Source organism: Stegodyphus dumicola, chromosome 10 (assembly GCF_044657685.1).
Source record: "Stegodyphus dumicola isolate Sdum_Otavi_A_Nest chromosome 10, ASM4465768v1".
Lineage (NCBI taxonomy): Eukaryota > Metazoa > Arthropoda > Arachnida > Araneae > Eresidae > Stegodyphus > Stegodyphus dumicola.
In genome coordinates this window covers 165,576,005-165,602,617 of record NC_140777.1, presented here as the reverse complement: position 1 = coordinate 165,602,617, position 26,613 = coordinate 165,576,005, and the positions used below count along the sequence as shown (strand labels likewise).

At 32.8% G+C, this 26,613-nt stretch overlaps 1 protein-coding gene across 5 annotated transcripts in view; it reads left to right on the top strand.

Moving 5' to 3' along the window:
* The window catches only part of LOC118201143 (uncharacterized), a 65,879-nt gene extending 40,827 nt beyond the window's left edge, over positions 1-25,052 (top strand). For all 5 annotated transcript variants that reach the window (XM_085825812.1, XM_085825815.1, XM_085825813.1 and 2 more), the window contains 2 exons: positions 3,346-3,433; positions 24,624-25,052. In XM_085825812.1, the coding sequence (XP_085681938.1) occupies positions 3,346-3,433; positions 24,624-25,016 (481 nt within the window). In that variant the 3' untranslated portion in view covers positions 25,017-25,052. The remainder of the gene's footprint in view (positions 1-3,345; positions 3,434-24,623) is intronic.
* The last annotated feature ends 1,561 nt before the right edge of the window (positions 25,053-26,613 follow it).

Genomic DNA, 26,613 nt, shown 5'->3' with positions numbered 1-26,613 from the left:
TGTTGGAAGTCATAATTGTCTCAGCAATGAGGAATTCATACACTTTCATGTAAATCACGGTCTCGTTTTTAAGGATCCCAAGTGTGCCCCAAGTTTAAGGATCCCAAGAATTTGTACAAGTGCTTGCACAAATTCTATCAAGGGCACATAGAATGCTATCAGAAGAAGCAGGTACTCATAGAAATGATTTATTCTAGTTGATCTCTCATTAATGCTTTTATACCTAATTCAGTTATTGGTTCATTTGATAAAAGGGATATGAATTTAGACTCAGTAAGTTTTTACCTGTAGCAGTAGTTCTCAATCTCTGTAATCAGTCTGGTGCATGGACTACAAGTGATCCCCAAAGGTTCATTTTGTTGTCCTCTTAGATTTCCCTAAAAGACAAAAAAGTCAAACTGACTGTGTATGTCATGTTGTAGCTAAAAATCTCTATGTTTGGAAACTATGCATGACAATTGTCTAATCAGTATTTCTCCCAAGAGTAACATTTTATGAAATTTATTCCTGGTTAAATTGCTTATGGATATTCTAGCAACAAATAATAGATTTAGAACACTATGAGTATGGTGCTTCTTACCAACATACACTGGCGTGCAAAAATTAAGGACGAGACGGTTTTTTTCAATATAACTTTGTACAAAAGCTTTCCAAATCAACACATTTAATACCGTAAGATCCCCAATACGTAAGGACACGAGTAATGTAAGCAACATGTACTAAAAGAGAAATCAGAGGGATAAAAAGAAGCTTTATTGAAAAAGTAGCATGGAGCGCAATGCAACTGAAGGCTGAAACATCCCTGTGATGGGTGTCCAGCAAGAAAAATCCAGTCTTTAATAGGGGATATGATCTTCCCTGGCTGCTAGGCAGGTTTCACAGCGTCTGCCCATGTTGAGAATGAGGGTGTCAATGAGTTGTTGAGGCATTGCTGCCCATTTGTCTTGCAGTGCCAAGTGAAGCTCCGGAATCAGTACTGGTGGTAAGGTACGAGCTGCCAAGCGTCTGCCTAGAAAATCCCATACATGCTCGATGAGGTTGAGATCCGTCCGGATATTGTGCCGGCCAATCCACATGTTCAATATCCTCACTCTCTAAGAGCTGTTCGGCAGCTACCGTGCGATGACATGGTGCATTGTCATCCATGAAAAGGAACTGCGGACCCATGGCGCCTCTAAAAATACGCACATATCGAAGAAGAATCTTGTTGCGGGTCCCGTTGACTGAACCTGCGTCGAAGATGTGAAGGTCTGTACGACTACAAAGCATGATCCCTCTCCTCCTCCGAGAACACGCCACCTCCATACCTGTTCCTTTCAGTGATGTTCGAGGGATGATTGCAGCTTCCCTGCTCTCTCCAGATGAGTATGCGATGAAAATCACTACTTAGACTGAATCTGCTCTCATCTGTAAAGAGTACTCGTCCCCGTTCATTGTCTCTCCAATTCCGGTGTTCCCGGCACCACAGAGAACGCCTTCTCCGATGGGCAGGCGTTAGAGGTACACACCGTACAGGGCGTCGTGCAAACAGACCACCACCGTGCAGTCTTCTGGCCACGGTAAAACGCGATATCGGTCGCCTGTGTCGTGTGTCTAGCGATTTCTCCCGCTGTCTGCCGCCTGTTTCTTCTGGCCTGTAAGGCAATATACCGGTCATCTGCGGGTATGATTCCTCATGGACGACCACTACTAAACCCCCGGATAGCTGTTCCTGTAGTTTGAAATTGTCTCCAAAGTCGTGAAACGATGCTGTGAGCTATTCCGAACTCTGCAGCCACACTTGTCACACTGCGGCCTTCCTCCAACTTCCCAATGATTCGACCTCGGGTAAAAGCATCCAGATGTCGTCTAACAGATTGATTATTCGCCATTTCTCTCTGACGCAGCAACTCGGTGTGATTTTAACTATGCGGTGCTATACGGCGTGCAATCTCTTTGCCAGAAATACTGATCTTACACCGACAACATGCTTTATACTACTCAGACACTCACCCATTTCGTCTACCTGCATATCTGCACATGTGCTACTGTACATCACCTTACTTAATCTCCTGATTGGTCTTTCTGTCCGCTCTGCCTCTTCGTTCAGCTGATATGCTAATTTTTCGACTTCGTCCTTAATTTTTGCACACCAGTGTATATGCAAACATAGGACAGAACGATGAACACACTAATGAGGTGAATGAACATATATGCTCATCCATCTAATTAGTGCGAGTACCAATTTTTCGTTTTTAGTTAATTAGATAAAGATTTTCTAAACTCTAATAAGCTTGAACTATTAAAAACGAATGTAAATTTTCTTTTGTTAACTTAATATCAGCGTAAAAATAAATAAATTTTAATTATGTTTTAAAACTATAATTATACTGGTGGTAACATATGCTAAAAAATTGCTTTCGAAGGGAACTGTAGTAAGTGATTCACAAACCATTTTAGTTTATAAAAGTAGTTTATAAACACTGTTCTATAACATAAAAATTGTCTTCTCTCTGTGACTTCCTAGCTTTAGTAGTGTCATGAATGGCAAAAATGATGAACTGAAGGGCTCTAGAGCAAGAAAGGTACTTATGTATTAGTCAATTGACTATGAAAGTTGACTGCTATGAAAACATGAAAGTTGGCTGAGATTCTGCCAAAGTTACGTCAATCATTCTTATGAAATTGTGAAGGAACAGCAAGTAGTTGATGCCTCTTTGTTTAATAAACAATCAGTATTCAATTCGATTCGTAACAAGATTTTCATCGATTTTTATTATTTTGTTAGGATCTCTGATTTTACCAGAAGCTCTGTTCATAATGCTGTGAGTACAAACTCTTGCAAGTAGTTTTGTCAGCTGCATTCAGCTGGCCATATCATTTCTATGACTTTTTTTTTTTTTTCTTTTTTTCTTGATGGTAGCATCCCAAAACTTTGAAAATAATCCACTGCAACTTGCTGTTCTGTAGTGGCATGCCCCAAATTTTAACAATTTTTTTCAAAATGAAAAAAAAAAAAAAAAAAAAAAAAAAAGGCTTATTGAGAATCAATTGGGATTACATAAACAAAAGTAGCGGTATTACGTTGTGATATCTTGCTCACCTATAAATGGCACTAAACCATGCTGCTTGATGACTTTCATGGTCAAGGGGATAATATATAAGTACTGCAATATATGAATGTTCATTTCCTTTGTTGTTGTGGGAAATAGCTTCCCACAACAACAAAGACAATGAACTATTTTGCCTTTGTTGTTGTGGGCAAAACTATTTTTTAGCTTCAGAATTATAGTTTAAACTATTTTTTAGCTTCAGAATTTTTTTTAAGCATTTGTAAATTTTGTTAGTAATTTTCCTATTTTTCAGAAAAGTAGTTCAAGATTTGGGCATGGAAGATAAAGTCAGTGCTTCACAAGCTCGTAAAAAGTGGCATAATCTAGTTCATAGATTCAGAGTATGATATTTATTCCTTTAAAGTATAGCTTAATATACTGAATTTTTCTGGTGCCAGTATTTTAAGACTGATTTGGTATATTATTAGAATGCAGTGCTACCAGTAAATATATTTGGATTACAGTTTGTTTATCCAGAAATAAAAATGGATGTAATTAAATGGTTTATTTTAAATTTAAATATTTTTGTGTATCTTAAAATGAAAATAATATGTACCATAAAGAGCCATATATATATATATATATATATATTTTTTAACTGAACTACACTTTATCATACTCAGTCATCCCTGTTTTATGATATATTTTTTTATTCCCCTCTAGATGGCAGATTAGTATTTTTCTATTATTTGTTATTGTATATACAGTCACTTGTATTCATTTTGATCATCATCGTAATAATGTCTGAAGTTCATTGAACAGATTGATATGTTTATTGAAGAAGTCCAGCAATAAGAATCAGTGTAATACTGTAAATTTTACCATATCTTATCTCGTTCATTTGCAGTTAGGCAGCTGAGAGAGATGGTTGAATAGTTAAACCATCGAAACTAGCCCTGCAAAATTTACAAATATAATGCTGGTTCTTTTTGTTTGACTTCTCCAATAATCATCATTCGGTGTGTTATTTTAACTTAGACTGATATATTGCTGTATTAGCATCAGAATAAAAACTAGCATAAAATAGTCAAAAATTAGTAAATTATTGCTAACTTGAATAATATTATTAAGAATCGTAAGTTAATAAAACTTAAGTGAGAGTGAAATGTTTTTTCCCTAAATCCTCTTCTTGGAACATTTTTGCTCAGAAAATCAGATTAGCCTTACTAACAGAATAGTTACTCATTAAATATGCTTTATTTCTATACTTAAATATTCATAACTGGATAAATAAAAACTATATCAGCTTTGATTAAATAAAATCATAATATTTTCATGTTTATGTATTTTTATATTGGAGAACTTTCATCAGGTGACCATCTTTAATATCAGGTAACTTTGATCTTGTATGGAGATGTCATCTCTTTAAAGACCATTATTAATGTTGATAATTAAGTACCATTATTTAATTATATTTTTAGAAATGTTAGTTACTTTTAGAGGCTTAACATTCTTAAGAATGTTCTCTGTGATAGGTTTCACTGAATTTTTCTTTATGTTCATGTAATTTTTCTATCATTTGACATTTAGTAGTTGATACTTCAGATTATAGCATCATAACAATTTCAAATAATAACCACTTATAAAGCTTAATTGGTTTAGTAGATTTTCCTTAATTTAGGAAGTTATTAAAAATAATATTATTTTCATAAAAAATATTTGTATGTGGGATCGATTTTTTCTTCCTCTAAAGTTGAAAAATTTGGTCATGCTGCCTATTTTCTAATGCCTGATTTTTCTCTCTTAATTAAAGTTGTTTATGTAATATTTTAGTAAGCTAATATATTGATAAGTATATCGAGTAGTTTCAAAATATCAAAATCTTATGATGTAAATTTTCCTAATAATAGTAAATCTTTTAAACCTGACATTAATTTATGATTGATTATTAATTAATGAGACCACCAGTCAAAAAGTATAGTGCTATAATATACAAATTAAAAAAAAAATTTTGGGGGGGGGGAGGATTATGAATCTTGGGAAATGCTTAAAATAATTTTAATCAGTATCTGAAACTTTTATCTAAATTCAACTTGAAATTTCATTGTTGTATTCAGTAATGAAAGAAATTAATAATATAGTAAAAAAATAAATCCTTATCAAAATTTTCAAAAGTTTGTTTGAATCAGATTTTATGAATATGTATAAAAATGCTTGGATTTTTTAGTGATTGATAGTTTTAAAATTGCATCTTGGAAACTACTTAATTTTACTCTTATTAGTTTATGAACAAAGTAAATTTAGTTTTATGGTGCAGAATGTGTCTTTTAATTTAACTGTGAAACAAATAATTAGCTTCCCAGACAGCAAAGTGGTTAGTGATGCTGACTGCGTACCGAAGGGCCGGATTTGAATGCTGACGAAGGCATGGATGTTTGTAAATGTGTAAAGTCTTTGTAGCATAAAAGCACTCAAAATGTGCAGTGAGCCAAAAGTCTTCTCGAGAGGTTGGTGGTAGGGGAAAGAGGGTGGGAGATCCTTGGATCCACCCTCGGGCGATCTCTTTAAAAACTGGGGTGGAACTGAGCATAAAGTTGGACTGTCACCTGTATGGTGCTGATGAATGCTCAGGCCAATGACAGACGCAGTCTTGTACTTCTAGCTACGTTAATAATTTGTGGACATGTCCTTACACCAGACATAGAGATTAGTAACAACAACAATACAAATGATTAATTTGTGTGTGTGCGGTTATAGAGTTTGATAAAGGAAAAATTTGAATTAAAAGTACTTTTTTGTTGCTTTAGGTTATGATAGTTATTATTTTCTTCTGTATATTATAAACAAAGAAAAAAGCAATATTACAAAAGTTGTGTATTAGGACTCCATTTTCATCTTTTCACTATGGATACACTAGTGGCTGAATAGTAAAATCACTGAACATTATTAGTTCAGCTTCAAATCTAATGGTTAAGGTTCATATCTGGTGAAGGGGCTGCTGCATGGGAGTTTTTGTAGTTTTTTCATGTTTAATATGAATACGAGCCATTTCCTTTTCAATGTCTTCATTTGACTTATAACTTCAGTTTTATAGTGTAATTTCAATTTCATATAGAGCTGTTTGTTTTTATAATCCTCAGTTGTGATTAAATGCTTATACAGTACAAAGTCTTTAATCCGGATATCCATAATCCGAACCTCAAAGCTATAAACTTTATGTGCATGCGCAATGCGTTTATGCATGCGCATAAAACGCTTACACATGCACGTTTAATGTGCGCTTCCGCTACGCATGCACGTAAAAAGAAGAGATACTGTTTATAGAAGAGAGAATTAGAGAAAGTATTAGCACAAAAAATGAAGCAACTTAAACAACTTAATTGAAAGAAATGTTTAATAAAGTAAGCAAATAAATATTAAGCTTTTTTTTTTTTGTAAATTTTGATACCCTTTAGATCAGAATTGCTCTTTATTTCATAAATTACGGTTTCATATTTTTAATGGTATAATTTCTGCATGCCATCTTACCAGATTTAAATTTATAATCTATAACCCAGAAAACTCCCTAATCCGGAATCGCCAAAGTCCCGACGAGTCCAGATTACAGACTATGTACAGTAATTGATTGCTAAAGAATAAAATTTAATACAGTCAAAAGTCTTTAATTCGGACTCGTTGGGACTTCGGCGATTCCGGATTATCGATTTTTCCGCATTATAGATCATCAGTTTAAATCTGGTAAGATGGCATGCGGAAATTATAAAATTAAAAATATGAAACCGTAATTTATAAAATAATGAGCAATTATGATCTAAAGGGTATCAAAATTTACCAAAAAAGAAGCCTAATATTTATTTGTTTACTTTATTAAACATTTCTTTCAACGCGCGGATGCGTAAAGCATACCTTAGGCATAGTCGAAATTAGACAATTGCAACCAGAAAACTATTTGATTTGTATTCGTGATATTTATAATGACGAGGAATTTGATTTAAATCATATCAAAGACGGAGTACATCGAAATTAAATACTACATTTAGTAAGGAATTATAAGCCAAATAAAATAAAAACATCTGCCCTGAAGATAACGATAGTGTTGACAAATCAACTTCCAGTTCATTGCGCGCCGCGACGTCCCCCCCCCCGTGCAGAGCAGCGTGAAATTGATAAACAGATTTCGGAACGGTTAGATAAACAAAGAATATGCCTTTATCCATTTTTTGTAGCAATTCGATTTTTGTTTGATGGACATCGAAACATACTTTCGTTTTCTAGATCCTTTGGGAGCTCCAGCATCGGAAATTCTATTTGACATAATCGAAAGTTCAAGCTTACTTTTAGAAAATTGCTCTTACAGTCTGCAAAAAATAATAAGCCGGATCCAATTCGAAGATTAAAGAACAACGCAATCATCAACATTAACTGAAATAGATAATTAGATAATTTTAGCTTATACCGTCCGTTATATATTAAACGCGCACGCGAAAACGTATTCTGCACTTGCGCAGACGCATATGCGCAGTCGTAAATGTCTTGCGTGCACGAGTAAAGCGCCTATGCGCATGCGTGAATGCGGCGCATGCGTCAATGCGGCGCAAGCGCAGAAAGATTTTAGCTTTGAGGTCCGGATTATAGATCATTCCGGATTATGGGTGTCCGAATTAACGACTTTTGACTGTATTTTATTTGATGTTATCCATTTTTGAAATGTAACCATTATGTTAAAAAAGCAGATTTATGATGACATAATGTGATGCAATTTTAATAGAAAATAATGTTTGAAATTTATCACCAATTTCTTTTATACTTACAGCCTTTTTCAAGAATTGCAGGAGGTATTTTACTTTTGGTCTATAAATCATATTTAGTAGTACATTAATGTTGATTATGTTTTTGTGGAAACAGTTATCTTCAACTTGTGAAATCTGTATTTCATCAACTGTTATAAACCCGTGCATTTGTAAAAATTCTGGCATCGATTCTGATGTCTGTTGCTGTTGCAAATCTTTCTAAAAGTTTTATTAGTTTTTATAGAAGCTGTATTTTTTTTTTTTTTTTTTTTTTTTTTTGTGTGTGTGTGTGTGTGTGTGTGTGTGTGTAATTAAAAAGCAAAGAGTTTTCTTGATTAAAAAAGTATCATGATTTTCTTATAATGGAAGAATTTTATTATTATAGGTATCACTGCTTCTGGAGCCTCTGTGGCTAAAGTATTAGTATTCTTGATGTTCTATACACGTTTATAGAAATTATTTTACTATTTTATTCTATATGAAATTAGAAGTATGTATAGAAAAAGTTGTTCTTATAAAATTATGAAAAAAGCTAATTTTATTAGAGAGGCTATAAAATGATAACTGACGAACTACCATTACTTAAAGCCATAGCCCATTACAAATTCATTAATTGTGTATTATAACAAATAATTCATCTAAGCTTTTCTGATATAAAATGTAAGAAGTTATAAAAATTTGTCAAATTTTCTTCCGCAACTATCTATCCTTGCTAAATGGTGGTAATAGTCCATTCATTGTTTAATATGGAAAAGGCAGTAGAACAAAGTAATATTTATTAACAACAAAAATCAGCGTTATATTTACAAAATTTTCTCAGGACTAGTTTCGATGGTAAATTTGTTGAAAGTAATATTTGTTTTATTTTGAATTTATAAGTCTTGGTTTTTATTCTGAATCTTCCTTTTGCAGTGGATTTGTATCTTGAAAGATGGTTTGCATGTATATCTCTCTTTATTTATTTTAAGTGTTATTTTGGATCAGTTAAAATAATTCTTTTTTGATCCCCAATTTAGTTTTGGTTGTTTTTTTATGCAAAATGTTATTTTATATTAATTTAAATTTCAGTTTTTATTTCTTTTTAGTTTCAATTTCAATTGTGATTAAAAAGAAACAGCAGATTCAGTATATATTTATTATCATGCTGACTGTTAAAGTTGGCAACCGGGGCTAATCACTCTTGCAGAATTCTGAAGGAACTGCTGCTTCTTTATTTAATGAACAATCCCATATCACTCTGTATTCACTTATATAATCGACAGGCATAATTACAAATTCAATACATAAGACCTATGTAAATATTAGTTCAAGCTTTTAGATAAACTGACAAAGTAATTCATTAAAACTTGCAGCAGTTATTTCAGTAGCAAAAGATTCCTGATGGTGATTTTACCAGAAGCTTTGTTTAGAATGCTATCAATATAAATTTAGCCTGGTAATTTTACCAGAGGCTTTGTTTAGAATGCTATCATTATAAACTTAGCCTGGCAATTTTTCCAGTCTGTTACTGTTTTGTTGGCAATATTCAGTAGCTCTCAGTCAGCTATAAATGAACTGAGTGCAGCAGAGTCGTAGCTAGGGTTTTCAGCGCCCAGGAACAACTGAAGATTTCGCGCCCCCTACTGCTTGCCAAGGATGGAAAACATTTAATTCTAAAATGTCTTAACATCAGTTTGGCGCCCCTTGGATTCTGCGCCCGGGGACAGATGCCCCCCTCTAGCTACGACCCTGGAGTGCAGTCATAAATGTGATTCTACAGCCCTGTCTGGTCACAATTTTTCACACTACTAGACTAGTTTCGATGGTAAATTTGTTGAAAGTAATATTTGTTTTATTTTGAATTTATAAGTCTTGGTTTTTATTCTGAATCTTCCTTTTGCAGTGGATTTGTATCTTGAAAGATGGTTTGCATGTATATCTCTCTTTATTTATTTTAAGTGTTATTTTGGATCAGTTAAAATAATTCTTTTTTGATCCCCAATTTAGTTTTGGTTGTTTTTTTATGCAAAATGTTATTTTATATTAATTTAAATTTCAGTTTTTATTTCTTTTTAGTTTCAATTTCAATTGTGATTAAAAAGAAACAGCAGATTCAGTATATATTTATTATCATGCTGACTGTTAAAGTTGGCAACCGGGGCTAATCACTCTTGCAGAATTCTGAAGGAACTGCTGCTTCTTTATTTAATGAACAATCCCATATCACTCTGTATTCACTTATATAATCGACAGGCATAATTACAAATTCAATACATAAGACCTATGTAAATATTAGTTCAAGCTTTTAGATAAACTGACAAAGTAATTCATTAAAACTTGCAGCAGTTATTTCAGTAGCAAAAGATTCCTGATGGTGATTTTACCAGAAGCTTTGTTTAGAATGCTATCAATATAAATTTAGCCTGGTAATTTTACCAGAGGCTTTGTTTAGAATGCTATCATTATAAACTTAGCCTGGCAATTTTTCCAGTCTGTTACTGTTTTGTTGGCAATATTCAGCAGCTCTCAGTCAGCTATAAATGAACTGAGTGCAGCAGAGTCGTAGCTAGAGTTTTCAGCGCCCAGGAACAACTGAAGATTTCGCGCCCCCTACTGCTTGCCAAGGATGGAAAACATTTAATTCTAAAATGTCTTAACATCAGTTTGGCGCCCCTTGGATTCTGCGCCCGGGGACAGATGCCCCCCCTTGCCCCCCTCTAGCTACGACCCTGGAGTGCAGTCATAAATGTGATTCTACAGCCCTGTCTGGTCACAATTTTTCACACTGCGTTGCTATTAATCCATTTTAAAATAAAGTACCATATACCATATTGTATCCATTAATATGCCCCCTTTTGATGGCAGAACCCCCATAACTTTGAAAATAATCCACTGCCTGCTGTTCTGTAGAAAGCATGTCCTATATTGTTGTAATTCAGCAGTAACAGTTAATTTATAGCCTTGATCATAAAAACGAAATAATCAAATGAACGTGCAGATGTTATGAGTGTGCTCTGAAATCATGTTTATCTATAACTGGTACTAAATTGTACTGTTTGGTGACATTTTCACAGTGGATGAGATAATATGTAAGTACCCAAATTCATCTAAAATGGTGTAGGGAAATTTAAATATTAATGTTAGGCTGTATTTGTTATACAGTACAAAGTCCACAATCCGGACTCGTCGGGACTTCGGCGATTCTGTATTAGGGGTTTTTCCAAATTATAGATCATCAATTTAAATCTGGTAAGATGGCATGCAGAAATTAAACAATTAAAATTATGAAACCGTAATTTATGAAATAAAGAGCAATTATGATCTAAAAGGTATCAAAATTTACAAAAAAAAAGCTTAATATTTATTTGTTTATTAAACATTTCTTTCAATGTAAGTTTTTAAGTTGCCTCTTTTTTTTTTTTTTTTTTTTTTTGTGCTAATACTTTTTTTTAATTCTATAAACAGACATAATTTCTTGTTCAGTTACATAGTTCCACTGTTCAAGTTCTGTAATTGCTGTGTCGAGAATACCGACTAACTTGTCAATTGAAATTTTTTCTTTTTTAATAACCTCTCTGTCACTTTCTTTACTATCGGAAGCGCGCATGGGTAAACGCTTTATGCACATGCGTAGAGGACGCACGCATTAAACGTGCATGCATAAACGTTTTTGTGTGCGTAAGTTTGTGGCTTTGAGGTTCGGATTATAGATCATTCCAGGTAATGAATGTCCGGATTACGAACTTTGTACTGTACTCTGTATGCCAGAAATCATCTATGCAATGAAGGAAAATCTTACCCAATGATTTTGAAATTTAAGCGCAAGTACATATTGCAAACCATGCGAATGGTAGCCAAGCCAGTAATGCACAGAGTGATCTAGAGTGCAAAAGAAAAGTATACCTTTAAATACGTACATGTAAGGTACACTGCTTGGCTGTTATGCCACTTCATATTGTTTATGTGGTAGTGGTATTTTTTCAGTAATTATGAGAATGCTGAGAGATCCAGCTGAGAAAGGTATAATCAGTTAAGTGATCGGCACCGTAAGGCATCCCACGCATGCTTAAATCGGGTGGTTAGGTAGACAGTTCATTTGAGTGACATCTTCTGTTTGCAAGTATTCCGACATGACATATACTTGATGAGTCTGAGCATTGTCATCCATTATTAGCAAAAACTCTGGGCCAAACAGTCTAACTTGAGGTTCTAATACCTCATTTACATATCTCCAAGAGGTTAAAGAACCTCCTTGAAAGATGTACATCTTGGTGTGGCCATTTGTTTATGATTCCTCCCCAAACCATCAAAACACGGTCACAAAAACAAGATATTTCACAGGCAAGGGAAGGCAAGTTGCTTGTTTGTTCCTCTCTCCAGATAAAAACAGATCTAGAATCACTGTTCAGACTATATCTGGACTCTTCAGTAAACAATACTCGGGCCCATTTACTTGGCTACATTGAACATGACGAAGGTACCAGTTTAAACGAACCTCTCTGGAAGCTGGAGTGAGTGAGAAACAAACCATTGCTTTTCTCGTATGCAGTCTAACCTTGTTAAGCCTCCATGCAGCAGTAGAGTGGCTAATTCAAGTCCCTGTAACAGCCTGAAGGTCTAAAACCAAATTTTCTGTAGTTGCTTCGCAGTTTCTTTGAGCCGACGACAACGGAACATGATCTTTTGATGCAGTTGTTGCTCTTGGTTGCCCTTGACCAAGCTGTCTATCAACTGATCCAGTGGTTAAAAAGCAGCTTCAAACTCTTGATATGACACTTTGAGGGAAGTTCAAATCTTGAATAACCTCCATTTGCATTTGACCTCCCTCGATTCTACCAATTATTCCCCACTTTGACTATCCTTTACATGATGCATTTGATCCATAACTATTGAATACTAATCACTCTCAGAAACCACATTTACTTTAAACAATGCTAAGACCCAGATCCCAATATTTATCCATTGCGCACCACATTGTCAATTACTGACTTTGCATATTTCCGGTGCTAACCTTTGCTCAGAAGTGCAGTTTTGTATTCAGTTGTATTTAATCAGCATAAATAATTATAGCACTGGGCCTTGGTTTCAGCATTAACTTAGTGAGCACAATTTTTCTTATTATCCTTTAATTTTGAAGACAAGTGTAAGTACAATGACCAGGGTGTCTATCTAAAGCAAAAGTATTTAATACTAATTATGCAAGAAAAAAGTACTAAATTTATATTTGCTTTTACTTTCTTGCTATTATGTATGAAAACAAAAGTGTCATTATTCACCTCCTTAGTATAGACATCTAGCTATAAATCATATCTGTTTTTAGTAATCTAATATTTTCCATTTGTGCATACATATTTTATTTATTTCAAATGCAACTTGCATATAAATTTTTCCCCAATTTAATATCCTAATTACATATATCTTTAGCTTTAAGACAATCGCTGAAAATATTTATTTATTATTTTTGGCAGGGTTTTTTAAAATGAACATATTTTAAGAAATACTGTAAAGGCCCTTATTTTCACGAGGCTTCGATTTTCGCGAGCCCGTCATAATCGCGAAAATTTAAACCTCGCGAAATACTTTTTCCCCCCCTCAAATAATAATAAAAAGTCAGAAATTTTTCACTTACCCAAAATTTAATGATTTATTGCACAGTTACAAACTTTTTCTTGACAACTTTCTTTCTTTAACTATTTTTTTAATAATATACAACTATATTTCTCGAATATAAAACAATAAAATTAATGAATGGCATCTCATTCACTTAATACTATTTATACCAGCTTCTTTGAAGCCATTCAAAATTATCTCATGTTTCGCTTCAATACTGTTAAATATGCGCAGAAGCCAAGAAGCGTGAATTGGTTTTAGTCATAATATTCGCAAGTCCACAGATTCTTTTTCCTCTAGAAATTGTAGCTCGTTAGAATACCTCTCAGTAAACTCATTCTTGAGCAAACGCTTGATCTCACCATTTAGACGGGAACCGGGGGGATGAACTTTTCAAACAAAAGGAAGTTTTGTAAAATGCTTTATGCAAAAGATGTACTTTTGGAATTTTTCAACTTTCTCAACTTTACTTAGGTGCTTTTGAAATTTTCCAACTTTCGGATCTGTTCATATAAAGTTCGCGAAATTTTCAGCTCACGAAATCACTGATATATTCATTTTCGCAAAAATAAGGGCCTTTACAGTAGTCAGATCTGACACTGATGAATGTTTTTATTTTTCCTTTGTCAAAAGAATTCATTTTTTGAAGAAATTTCATAATTTATTCATTATCATTATTGGAAATATTCTTTCTGTTGCTGAACAAAGGAGGCTCAAAAGAGCTTTAACTAATGCTGTTAAATCAGAAAATGTTTGATTTTTCACAACAGTTTTCATTTAAAAAATTTTACTTTGAAACCCACGATAGTCGACTTTTTTTCAGTGCTTCTGCAGTCTAGATAGATCTGTTAACAATCTTTGTCAAAATCTTCGTAGCTATTTTATTCACTGTAGATATGGGAAATTCAAAGTGAAGGACATTATCCTATAAAAAACAGTCTAATTTTATTATTTCAATTTCAGAATTTATATTGCTAAAGGTTTTATTGGAAAATCTTTGAAATTCTCTTGAAAACATTGCTAATCATGTGATTTGTGCATTTGTTACCTTTACAAATAACTCAAAGAAAAATGGACTGTAATAGTATAAATTTTTACAATCCTAATCACATGCGAGCCATCTTTCCAAGCCTTGACTTACTCAACCAACAACAACATAAGAAAAAAAATAGAGTGTGGGTTACAAGGTTGCTGTAATGATAGTATGTGCCATGCAAGGCACCAAGAAGAGAAAACATTGAAGTAATTTTAGAGCTAATTTGTCCTAAAGACACAACAGTGGCTAAGAATTCATTATAGAGAGAGACCTTTGTGCTTTTTTATGGAACTTCAGTTTCAGTAAACACATTTAAAAATAGCTTACACTCACATTTCTAAATCTATTCTATTTCTAACAATTTAGTATTGTCAGCTAAACTTATCTTCTGTCTGATGTTATTTATAAAATATTAAGATTTCAAATAAAAGAGAAACATAGAATGTAGAGCTTAAAATTAGGCACCCCTCTCCCCAAAAAACCTTATTTAGCTTAGATTTTGAACAAAACTGTTATCGATTTCCAGGGTGATCAGATACAGATCTCTATTCTTCAAGGGCTCCAGAAAACTGTTAAATTAAAGTGTTTAATAAACACTTTAATTTAACAGTTTTCTGTTCTTCATTAGAAGTAAAAGTTTTTTTCCCTCTCTCCTGAAAAGTGAGTAATTGGTATCTAATCAACCTCAAAATCAATAGAATTTTATTGAAAATATATGCCAAACAAAGGCTGCTTTTTTACCTAATTGCAAAAAATAAAAGTTACGATTTCATAAAATATTTTGTGTCATTTCATTTCGCACTGATGAAATCAGATGCTGAAGGTGACAGATCTAATTTCATCAGTAAAAAATTAAATGAAATGAAAATAACCAAAAGTAATAATTGTAATTTAGATTTATTATTTTTTATATGGTGAGTGTTAAGACCTAGTGTGCTGTGTGCCTTAATTAAGAATTTAATTAACTAAAAGTTGTACTTAGTTTGTTAAAAACCATCTTCTGTTGATGTGATATAAATTCATAAATCTATTTTGTTCTTTTTATTATTATTACTCTAAAGGGAAAAGTTTTTAGTTTTGCATTAATGTATTAAAGCATTAAAAATTTAGAAAAGTACTAGATCTTAAATGAAAGTATTTAGAAGTGGTTATCCTGATAATTGACAGAATTACTATCTGCCATTCTTAATCAGTTATTCATACCTCCTCAATATGTCTTGAAACATAGCTTGCTGTAAGAAGGCTGGACTCATTTGAACATTTGTTGCGATAATTAAGACACAATAACACGCCGAATAAATACTAATTCAGAAGTCAAACAACAAAAATCAGCGTTATACCTACAAAATTTTCACAGGACTAGTTTCAATGGTTTTACCGAACCATCATCTTCAGCTGCAAAACCGCAGATGAACAAGATAGGAAATAATGATTAGATAAGATAAGAAAGCCTGGACAAGAATAAGCAAGTGGCGCCATCTGTTGGCGAAACCAGAACTAAAACATAATTTCTCTAAAAGCCGAAGGCAAATTTGGATTGGAATTAGGATCGTTAACTAGAACAGAAAGATTTTTATGAATGTGAAATGCCTCTAGAAAATCCAGTTCTCCAATGGAAGATGTTTTTTGAATAATTTTGGCAGCAGAAAAATTGAAAGTGTGATTTTCGGACCAACAATGTTGAGCAACAAAGACTTCTGTGTTTCCTTTTTTCTAACATAAGCCTCATGTTCTTTGACGCGAAATTTTAAGGCTCTCTTAGTTTGGCCAATGTAAATTAAACCACACTGGCAAGGAATCCTATAAATACCCCAGGAATTCATATCCGGAATGGGGTCCTTGAGTATAGAAGTTGGAATTTTATTGATGGGAGAATAAACAACCCGAAAGTTAAATTTCTGCAAAATATGTGCAACTTTATAGCTAATTGATGGAAAGAAGGGAATGACAACAGAATTTTTATAATCTCCTAAAATAAGAGTGTGGCTTTTAGTGTGTTCAGATGAGAATTTTTTAACTGCTTGATTAATAATGTTGGGTGAAAAGCCCCTGTCAATAGCTATTGCTTTTAAATAATTTAGTTCTTCATCAAGGGCTAATTTGGAGGAGCAAACTTGAAGAGCACGGAAAACATAGGAATAAAATGAAGCTAACTTTTGTTTAGTCGGATGACATGATTTAAAGTGTGGTGGAAGGCAAACCGATGAAGGTTTACGGTAAACTGTAGTACTGAAGTTGGATGTGTTACGTGTGACCAGAATGTCGAGAAACGGAAGAGAATTGCAAGTCTCAAGTTCAAAAGTGAACTGAATAGCAGGATCAGTAGAATTCATTGTTGAAAGAACTTTATTTAAATCATCTTTATTACCTTCAAACAGGGTAAAAGTATCGTCTACGTAGCGGAACCATGTCGGGAAGTTTAAAGTTTCAAACAATTTTGATTCATAATAATGCATGTAGATATCAGCCAGGATGGGACTGAGGGGGCTTCCCATGGCTAATCCCTCAGTTTGTTTGTAATATTTATTTTGGAAAACAAAATGTGTTTGTTTCAAACAGAGTTGAGTGAGAGAAATTAGCTCCTCAATTTCGATGCAAGAGAAATGAAATTCGCAAAGTCTGGTTTCTAGACATCTTAATGCACCCTCCACTGGGACATTGGTGAATAATGATTTTACATCAAAAGAAACCATGAGTAAATTACTAGGAGAAATGTTTTTAACCTTTTTTACAAACTCTATTGAATTTTTTATGGTGTAAATGTTATTGTCTAATAGAGTGGAAAATCTAGAAACCAAATATTTAGCTAAAGGATACGAGGCAGTACCAGTTAGAACACTTACATCGATGGTGTCACTAAACTCTTAAACGAAGGACCATATAATCCGATCCCTAAAGATCCTTCACCTTCGGACTTATCCAAAATAAAAACTGCGATCAAATCTTCGCAAATCATTTCAAGCAACTTAAAACATTCGCTTATCCCATCTGTTGCGAATTGTGCCAGATTATATGCTCTTCCCAAAATTCATAAAAGTGGTATTCCTTTCCGCCCTATTGTATCAAATTTAGGTACTGCCTCGTATCCTTTAGCTAAATATTTGGTTTCTAGATTTTCCAGTCTATTAGACAATAACATTTACACCATAAAAAATTCAATAGAGTTTGTAAAAAAGGTTAAAAACATTTCTCCTAGTAATTTACTCATGGTTTCTTTTGATGTAAAATCATTATTCACCAATGTCCCAGTGGAGGGTGCATTAAGATGTCTAGAAACCAGACTTTGCGAATTTCATTTCTCTTGCATCGAAATTGAGGAGCTAATTTCTCTCACTCAACTCTGTTTGAAACAAACACATTTTGTTTTCCAAAATAAATATTACAAACAAACTGAGGGATTAGCCATGGGAAGCCCCCTCAGTCCCATCCTGGCTGATATCTACATGCATTATTATGAATCAAAATTGTTTGAAACTTTAAACTTCCCGACATGGTTCCGCTACGTAGACGATACTTTTACCCTGTTTGAAGGTAATAAAGATGATTTAAATAAAGTTCTTTCAACAATGAATTCTACTGATCCTGCTATTCAGTTCACTTTTGAACTTGAGACTTGCAATTCTCTTCCGTTTCTCGACATTCTGGTCACACGTAACGCATCCAACTTCAGTACTACAGTTTACTGTAAACCTTCATCGGTTTGCCTTCCACCACACTTTAAATCATGTCATCCGACTAAACAAAAGTTAGCTTCATTTTATTCCTATGTTTTCCGTGCTCTTCAAGTTTGCTCCTCCAAATTAGCCCTTGATGAAGAACTAAATTATTTAAAAGCAATAGCTATTGACAGGGGCTTTTCACCCAACATTATTAATCAAGCAGTTAAAAAATTCTCATCTGAACACACTAAAAGCCACACTCTTATTTTAGGAGATTATAAAAATTCTGTTGTCATTCCCTTCTTTCCATCAATTAGCTATAAAGTTGCACATATTTTGCAGAAATTTAACTTTCGGTTTGTTTATTCTCCCATCAATAAAATTCCAACTTCTATACTCAAGGACCCCATTCCGGATATGAATTCCTGGGGTATTTATAGGATTCCTTGCCAGTGTGGTTTAATTTACATTGGCCAAACTAAGAGAGCCTTAAAATTTCGCGTCAAAGAACATGAGGCTTATGTTAGAAAAAAGGAAACACAGAAGTCTTCTGTTGCTCAACATTGTTGGTCCGAAAATCACACTTTCAATTTTTCTGCTGCCAAAATTATTCAAAAAACATCTTCCATTGGAGAACTGGATTTTCTAGAGGCATTTCACATTCATAAAAATCTTTCTGTTCTAGTTAACGATCCTAATTCCAATCCAAATTTGCCTTCGGCTTTTAGAGAAATTATGTTTTAGTTCTGGTTTCGCCAACAGATGGCGCCACTTGCTTATTCTTGTCCAGGCTTTCTTATCTTATCTAATCATTATTTCCTATCTTGTTCATTTGCGGTTTTGCAGCTGAAGATGATGGTTCGGTAAAACCATCGAAACTAGTCCTGTGAAAATTTTGTAGGTATAACGCTGATTTTTGTTGTTTGACTTCTGAATTAGTATTTGTTGCGATGCTTAGCACTATTTCTTCAAAGGCAGTGTTTACTCAGATATTGTGAGTGCAAAGTTTGAAAGATATTGATCTCTCTCACTTTACAAAACCTTTACTGCTTTATAAAATTACACTCTTTTGGAAAACATGAATTAATCCACTTTTTTGGTTGATAAAGAAATTTCAAGAGGATTCTCATTTTTACACAGAAAGATTTATAGTGACAGTTCAATATTTTTTATGTAACGTACTAATTATTATTATCTATAATGTTTAAAAAATAATGTGGCAAATATTAAAGGGGAGATTAGAATACACCAGAACAAATACTTTTCAATATGAAATATGTAGTGTTAAATGTAGCATTTCAGTGCTAGAGGGTGCACATGTAAAAACAGAGGTTTTCAGTAGGAAATTTGGTAATGACTGCGAATGGATCAGTATACAGATGAAGAGAAATTAAGTATGCATTTTGTGTAAAATCTTCTTATTGGTAACAGGAGGCATGAGCAAAACCTTTATTGAGAGCACTTTTCAGAATGCATTCTAATCACAAGATGTTTGCAGACATATGTCTCCAAAGTTTCTGCAAAGCTGTATTGCATGTATGGTGAGTGTTATGTCTTGTATGTTTACTTCCATACCATATTGCATTGCATAAAAGTATATGTAGAAATTCACAGGATACTAGAATTTCACCATTGGGTCGTACAGTCGTGCTGCACTAACTGTGCAGTTCCACCCCAGTTTTTAGGGAGAACATCTTGGAAGCTGGTCCAAAGGTCTTCCAAACCTCTTCCCTTACCACCAACCTTTAGAGAGGACTTACAGTTTACTGTGTATTTTGAGTGCCCCTTTGCTGCAGAGATATTATTACACATACGAACATCCATGCCAGGATTCAGGCCAGTTGGTATAATGGTCATCATCAGTAACAATTCTACTGGCTTCTACTACATATAGGAACTGCAGCTTAGAATTCATCCTGCATGTGTTCAGCTTGCATACTGATTCCAGCAGCAGAATGGAGTAGACTCAGAATTTCTGGCACACGTGTTGTTTATAGATGAAGCTACTTTTATGCATGAAGTGTTTTCAGTGCCCACAGTGTGCATGTTTGAGTCAACTGTAATCTGCGTACAATACTACTACACATACAACACTTCTACATTTCTAACCAATGATACTTCACAGTGAATATATGGACAAGTATCTTTAATGGTTACTTCACTAATACATACTTGTTATCATTACATCTAGATAGGGATGAGTTATTTCTCCCACCGGTGTTGCTGGAACTGTTGCAGTATGTATCACAATTTGGAAAAATTTGGTTCCGGCATGATGGTGTGTGAGCACATTTCATCACAATAGAGCAGTCTTACCTGCATGTCATATTTCATGTAAGTGGACTGGCTGAAGGGAATCTCTCATTCTGCTCTCGTATTCATTGAATTTGTCTGCTCTAAATTTCATTTTATGAAGATGTGAAATCCCTCATGTATGAGACTGATTGAGCCCAATGGAAATCTTGTTGCCAAGCTTTCAGCAAGTCCCTGATATGCCCAGTATTTTCTAGACCACACAGGAATGCTTATGTTGGTGATGTGCGGCCTGCATAAAAAGTGACAGTCATAATTTTGAGCAACTTTTACAAGTGTACTTTAGTAGTTACTGGTGCTTGTACATGTAATTTTATTTGCACTTTTTCACAATTTTGAGCAATTTTTGTAAGTGCACTTCAGTAGTTACTGCTGCTTATACATGTAATTATATTTGTGCTTTTTGTTTGTGATATTTTTTGTAATTTATGCAATTTCGATTATATTAATTCATCCTCTTCGATAGTTATCAATCTTCATTTATTTTCTTTATAGCTTTGTTTTAGTATTTTGTTCCTTTTCTGTTTTTCTCTTGCTTCGAATTGTGAATGTATGCGAAAATAGAATATCCCGTCTAGCACGTGACTATTTGTCACCAAACTTTGTATAGTGAAGTGTAGTTGTATCATCATGTTCTTTCACCCTTTATTATTTGTTGCCATAGTTTAGAAGCAGCTTGTATAAACTAAGCCAGTTTTTGCAAAATGTTTCGATTGCCTGCAAGTAATATATAATAGCAGAAAAGAACTATCAGTTAAGTAGCCAAACGTGCTAAGACTTGCTATATTTCAAGCCTTTCACAATTAAAAGAGCAAAGCAAATTTTAATTTTTGTTCAGCAAGCATTGAAACTGTTAATAGTATGGATGCAAATCATAAAATACTAATAGTTGATAATAATCTTGTCTTGTATTCTTTCTCTACCGTATCTCTTGTGACTCAGTGCATCATTGTTGCTGTCATCATCTTAAAGCTTTCAGCCTCCTTGCTTTTTCTGTTTGTTTTTCAGTTATGGTAGTTGAAACTAATTGCATTATGTTATTTATGTGAACTGTTTATTACATCATTATTCATTTTAATTTTAAAAGTAGTTTTATGTTTTTAACAGGTTTTTTTGAAAATATAAAAATTTCAAACGTAACCCTATATGTGTAAATGCTTTTCTGCTTTATGTAGTTTTGGCTTATGGAAAGTTTTACAAGAATACTGTTCTTTTCATGAAGCAGAAGAAAGCTACATTGGAAATATATTAATTGAACTATTAATCCCAGTTATTTTTGACTCGAATGATCAAAGAGTTTGTGTACGTAGGAGTTTTGGCCAATGCTATTCATCTCGTATCGTTGTCGTGCAAGATAATGCTTGTATACACATCTCTAGTAAATCTCTATATAATATCATAATCATGCTAAAATCTACTTAATTTTTAGACTTTTTTTAATTGAATACATATGACACATATCAAAACACTGTTTATACCTGTCTTGCAAGTGTGCATGAATTTGCTGAATACTTAGGCTGTTTGGTCATAAATTTTGCAAAACAGCAGTGATACTGAATTTATCAGAGAAAGTATCCTCATTCGTTGTTGTGATAAACAACTGTATATGTCACTAATTTGTAATGGTTCTTTTTTGTTTTTGTTTGCTTAACAAATGGATTAGTCCATCAACCACCAAAACTACAAGGAATGATTTTTTTCTTATACAGATAATAATCAACAAGTATTAAATTAGGTATTTATAACATAAATTTACATTGAAAATAAAAAAAAAGAATGCTCTTGCATGTGGAAAAATTGAGTGGTGTATTCGCACAACGTCAGCAGAATAAGAATATGGATTGGTGAGTATGATAGTATTCGTGCGAAAGTTTCTTTGAGTAGAACACTGTATTACATTTGAGCAGTATACCATTTTATAAATCTGCAAACCACTCTGCTTGTAATTAATTTAATGTTAAAATTTACATTGTATTTCTTTTACAAATAAAGATTATTTTCAACTGAAAGACTCAGGCATGAAAAGCTTCGCCACAATCAGAGTTACATTACATACTCTGCATTTATAAACAGTCTGGCCATGATGTTCTTTACAACAAAGTCTTCTGCTATCCTGAGACTTAACGATAAAATGCCTACCATCTCTATGCAATGGCTTTTGAATGATGAATTTACTAGATCTTCCTGTTTCTGATCTATATCTGGCTAATTCTACCCTCTTGATAGGAATTTGCAAAAGGAATAATGCAATCTCATGTCTGAAATTTTAAAGAAACTTTTTATTTCCAGTATTAGAAAGTCATGATATTTTCCATGCATTTGCCAAGGCTACATCAATGTAATTAGTAAATATTAGCCGCCACCATTTTTTGCCATGAATTCTTATTTTGTTATTGGTTACTAAATTATTGCATAAATAAACTCCTTCCATTTTGGCATTGTATTGTTCAATAAGATGAGGCTGAGATATAAAACCTTTTTTTTCTTTCTGTTCTTGAATAATGGGAAACACTTTTTACATGCTGAATTTTTCCAAATGGTGAACTAACAGTTACAGCTGAATCATCGTTCCATCAGACGAAAATTATTTTATTTTTCTGTTCATAATGGAAATAGTAATAACCCCTGTCTTTCTTATGGACACATTTGTATGCAGTTTTCTTGGATTCTTCCTGTAGCTCTAAAACATTTACTTTTGGATGACAGAGAATATAAAATCATAAGTGACGATTCCTTTTTGTCCATTTCAAGTTTTCCATTTTTTAAACTGTTTTGTATGCGTAGCACTATTTTTAAAATGCTGAAATGTGCTTTTTAAAATGCTTTTGCAAACTTCAATATCTCTAGCAGTATCATTTGGTAAAATATTATCATTATGCAAAACATTATTATTACCTTCTTCACCACTAGCTTATGTTATTTCTGGTGAAATAACAAAATTATCAGTTTTATTTTAGTCATTATCATCATCTGTTTCTTCATCAAAAAGTCTTTAAAGTACTTCTTCTAATGTAAGATATCTCATTCTAGGCATTTTTAAAGCATGGAATGAATATCAATCAGAGCATCTAAAGGCATGAGTAAAAAAGGGAAATAATCTTTTCCCACTGACGTTGCACTAATGCAATACCTGATTTCCTTTCCATCCCCACACAAATACAAACAGCTGATTGTTAAAGTGTTCTGATAAGTGGTGACTTCGGCTAAAAATAGATCACCTCCTAAAGTCCGCATTCTTTCCTTAAATTTTTTCAGCAAAAATATTTAGTGAAAAATTTTGTTTTAATTTTGCTTCGAGTATGATACTAATTATTATAAACAAAGTTATTGTTGAAGACAAATATTTTTTTACAGAAGTAATCTTTATAATACTACTTACCCAAAATTATTTGCTAGTATAAAATATCTTTGGTAGTTATATTTTTATACTCATTTATTTTGACCGCTGTGTCAATGCAACACCAGTGGTTAATGAATTAATTGCTGTCCAATTTTTACTTATTTCCCCCATCCTTTTATTACTCATAGTAAGTATCAAACAGTTTTTCTGGTTGTACATATTTAATGACCTTTATTATGTAATTTTATTTAGTTTTGAACTTGTGTGCTTGTATTTTAGTACTGTGTGTTTTGTTTTTACCTGTGTGCTACATCTGCATTCCATTAGCTAAACTTTCCATTTTTTTTTATTCTTGCTTATAATTTTATTATTTAGTCATCATTTTATCACTTCATTTGATTTTATAAGTCTGCTGTTATTTTATACTTGTGTTTGGCATTAATTTGTGCTATTACATATGTTGTTTTTGATGTATCTACCATGTGTTTGCGGAAATAACCTTTCAGGTTAAGCATTGAGAAATTCCATTACTACTACAATATAGATTTGTTTTCTGTACATTTTTTTAAAGTGTAAAGTGTGTACATTTTTTTAAACAAAAGAAAAGTGTGAAGATAACAAAAACACAAGTGCTTCTATAAAAATTATTTTGCGGAAGTTTATACCACAATTTATATTATATTTAATTATTAAATATATATTCTATAAAAATTATTGATTTTTTAAAAGATTAAAAGATTGTTAATGGAATTATATAGTATTAAGAATAGATTTAAATCAGTAGATAAATCATTAGTTTTTTTTTTTTTTTTGCGTGCGTGCGTGCGTGCGTGTGTGTGTTAAAAATAGCCATTTTTGTTTCAGGAGATAGAGAGCAAAACTGCAGGAGGCAGTACTGAAGATCATACATGGCCTCATTATAATCAGATGCAAGCTATAATGAAAGAGTTAACTGTGTATGAAAATCCATCAATATTAGCTACTGGTAATGATAATGAACCTGTGAAAATACAGTTTGCTGATTCATATGCAAATGATTCGCTTTCAAATGATGAAGAGATACTGGATTCTAGACCTACAAAACAAGACAGACAAGAACATTTAGATGAAAGGTTTATAAATGCTATTGAAGAAGGAAATCAGCAATTGAAAGCCATGCAAAAAACTTTAGAGAGACAAGGAGAAACATTTTTGCAACTTATGTCTCGAATTGTTGATATTATGGAGAATCAAAGTAATGATGACATGTCTATGTGATGTATAATGATGATAATAAATAGTTTATTATTTTTATTTCTGTGTCCTGAACCAAAATACATTTAAAAGTGTACTTTCTTTGTTATGTATCATAATTAATAATCAAGCATTTTTATAGTTAATATTTAATTAAGGCTTAATTATAGTTAATATTTAACTAAGAGCTGATTTAATTAAAAGTATTTTATTAATTAAATATGTGCATTCAAAAACTTTATTGCTTATTTTCAGTAACACCAGAAAATAAGTTTCTATGTATAAATGGAAGGTCCCCCTCCCCATTTGGTGAGTAATTGGCATAAATTATTTATGCTTATCCCATTCCTTAGCTGCTGCACTAAGAAATATCTTATTTTAGGATTTCTTCCTTAATATTACAAATGTGCTTATAAAAATATCATTATTATTTAGCACTGAATGTGTACAATTTAGCCATGTATAGTAAGGTGGAAGGAAACATGATTTGAAAAAAAGTTATCAGAAAAACAGAATTAAAAAAAAAATGAATCAGATTTTTAAAAAAACTTTTTTTCTGCCTTAATTTATTAAATGGTTGCCACGAATTGAAGGCTTTGAATGTAATTAAACCTCTAATTAGATGATACTAGAAGCATAATGCTCTTTTTTAAATGTAAATTAATATAATAATTAGGTATACTATAAGTTAATAATTGTATTAATTAGTAGCATAAGCTATAAAATATCTTGACAACATTTTGGCATCAGTAATTTGCAAATAATAAATTACTTAAATATAAACTTGCATGTGCATATATACCAGGAATGGCCAAACTTCGAGACGATGTGAGCCGAATGATAGGTTTTTATGAACTTTCAAAAGGCGCATGTCCAAATTTATATCATTTAAAAAATAATGAGATATGTTTTGAATATAAAGAAACTTTTGAAGTAAATTAATGAATATGTGATTAACATTATTACTTATAAATATGAATACATCTTATATATACTGTTTTGTGTTCAGAAAAGGTAAGTCCCAGGAAAATAAAAATTTGTAACTCTTGTACTGCGCAATTGAGCGATTCGCCCCCTTCAGGTTAAAAAAAAAACAAATATTTTCTTCTGATTTCCTTTATACCATTCCTTTTAAAATTATTATTGTTTTATTTTAGTAGAAGAAAATCAATCTTAAGGCCCGTCCACACGAGTACGCTCGAAACGTAGCTGACGAACACGCTTTTACGTTGCCAGCATAAAAGCGTCCAAACGAGTACGCTTGCGAAGAGTGCGTTTAACCAATAGAAATATTTTACGCAAAAATCACGTGACGCTGTAATATAGCACCAACAGAGCTGTATCTTATTACTTCACTGTGCTTCTGTATGGTTGCGGCAAGTTGTCCGAATCAGATGATTTTTTTTTTTTATAGCTGAAACTTTACTATTAAGTGCAATTATTAAGCAGAGGCAAAAGCGCAAAGAAAATGGCAAGAATGGGTCCGAAAGATTTATTTAGAGCAACCTGTTCAAAGAGTTTTTTTTTCTTTTTTCTTTTTTCTTTTTTTTTTTCCCTGCTTCGTTTGCAAAATGAATATCCGGAATTATTAAATTCCTACTATTAACTCACACGCTCCCCA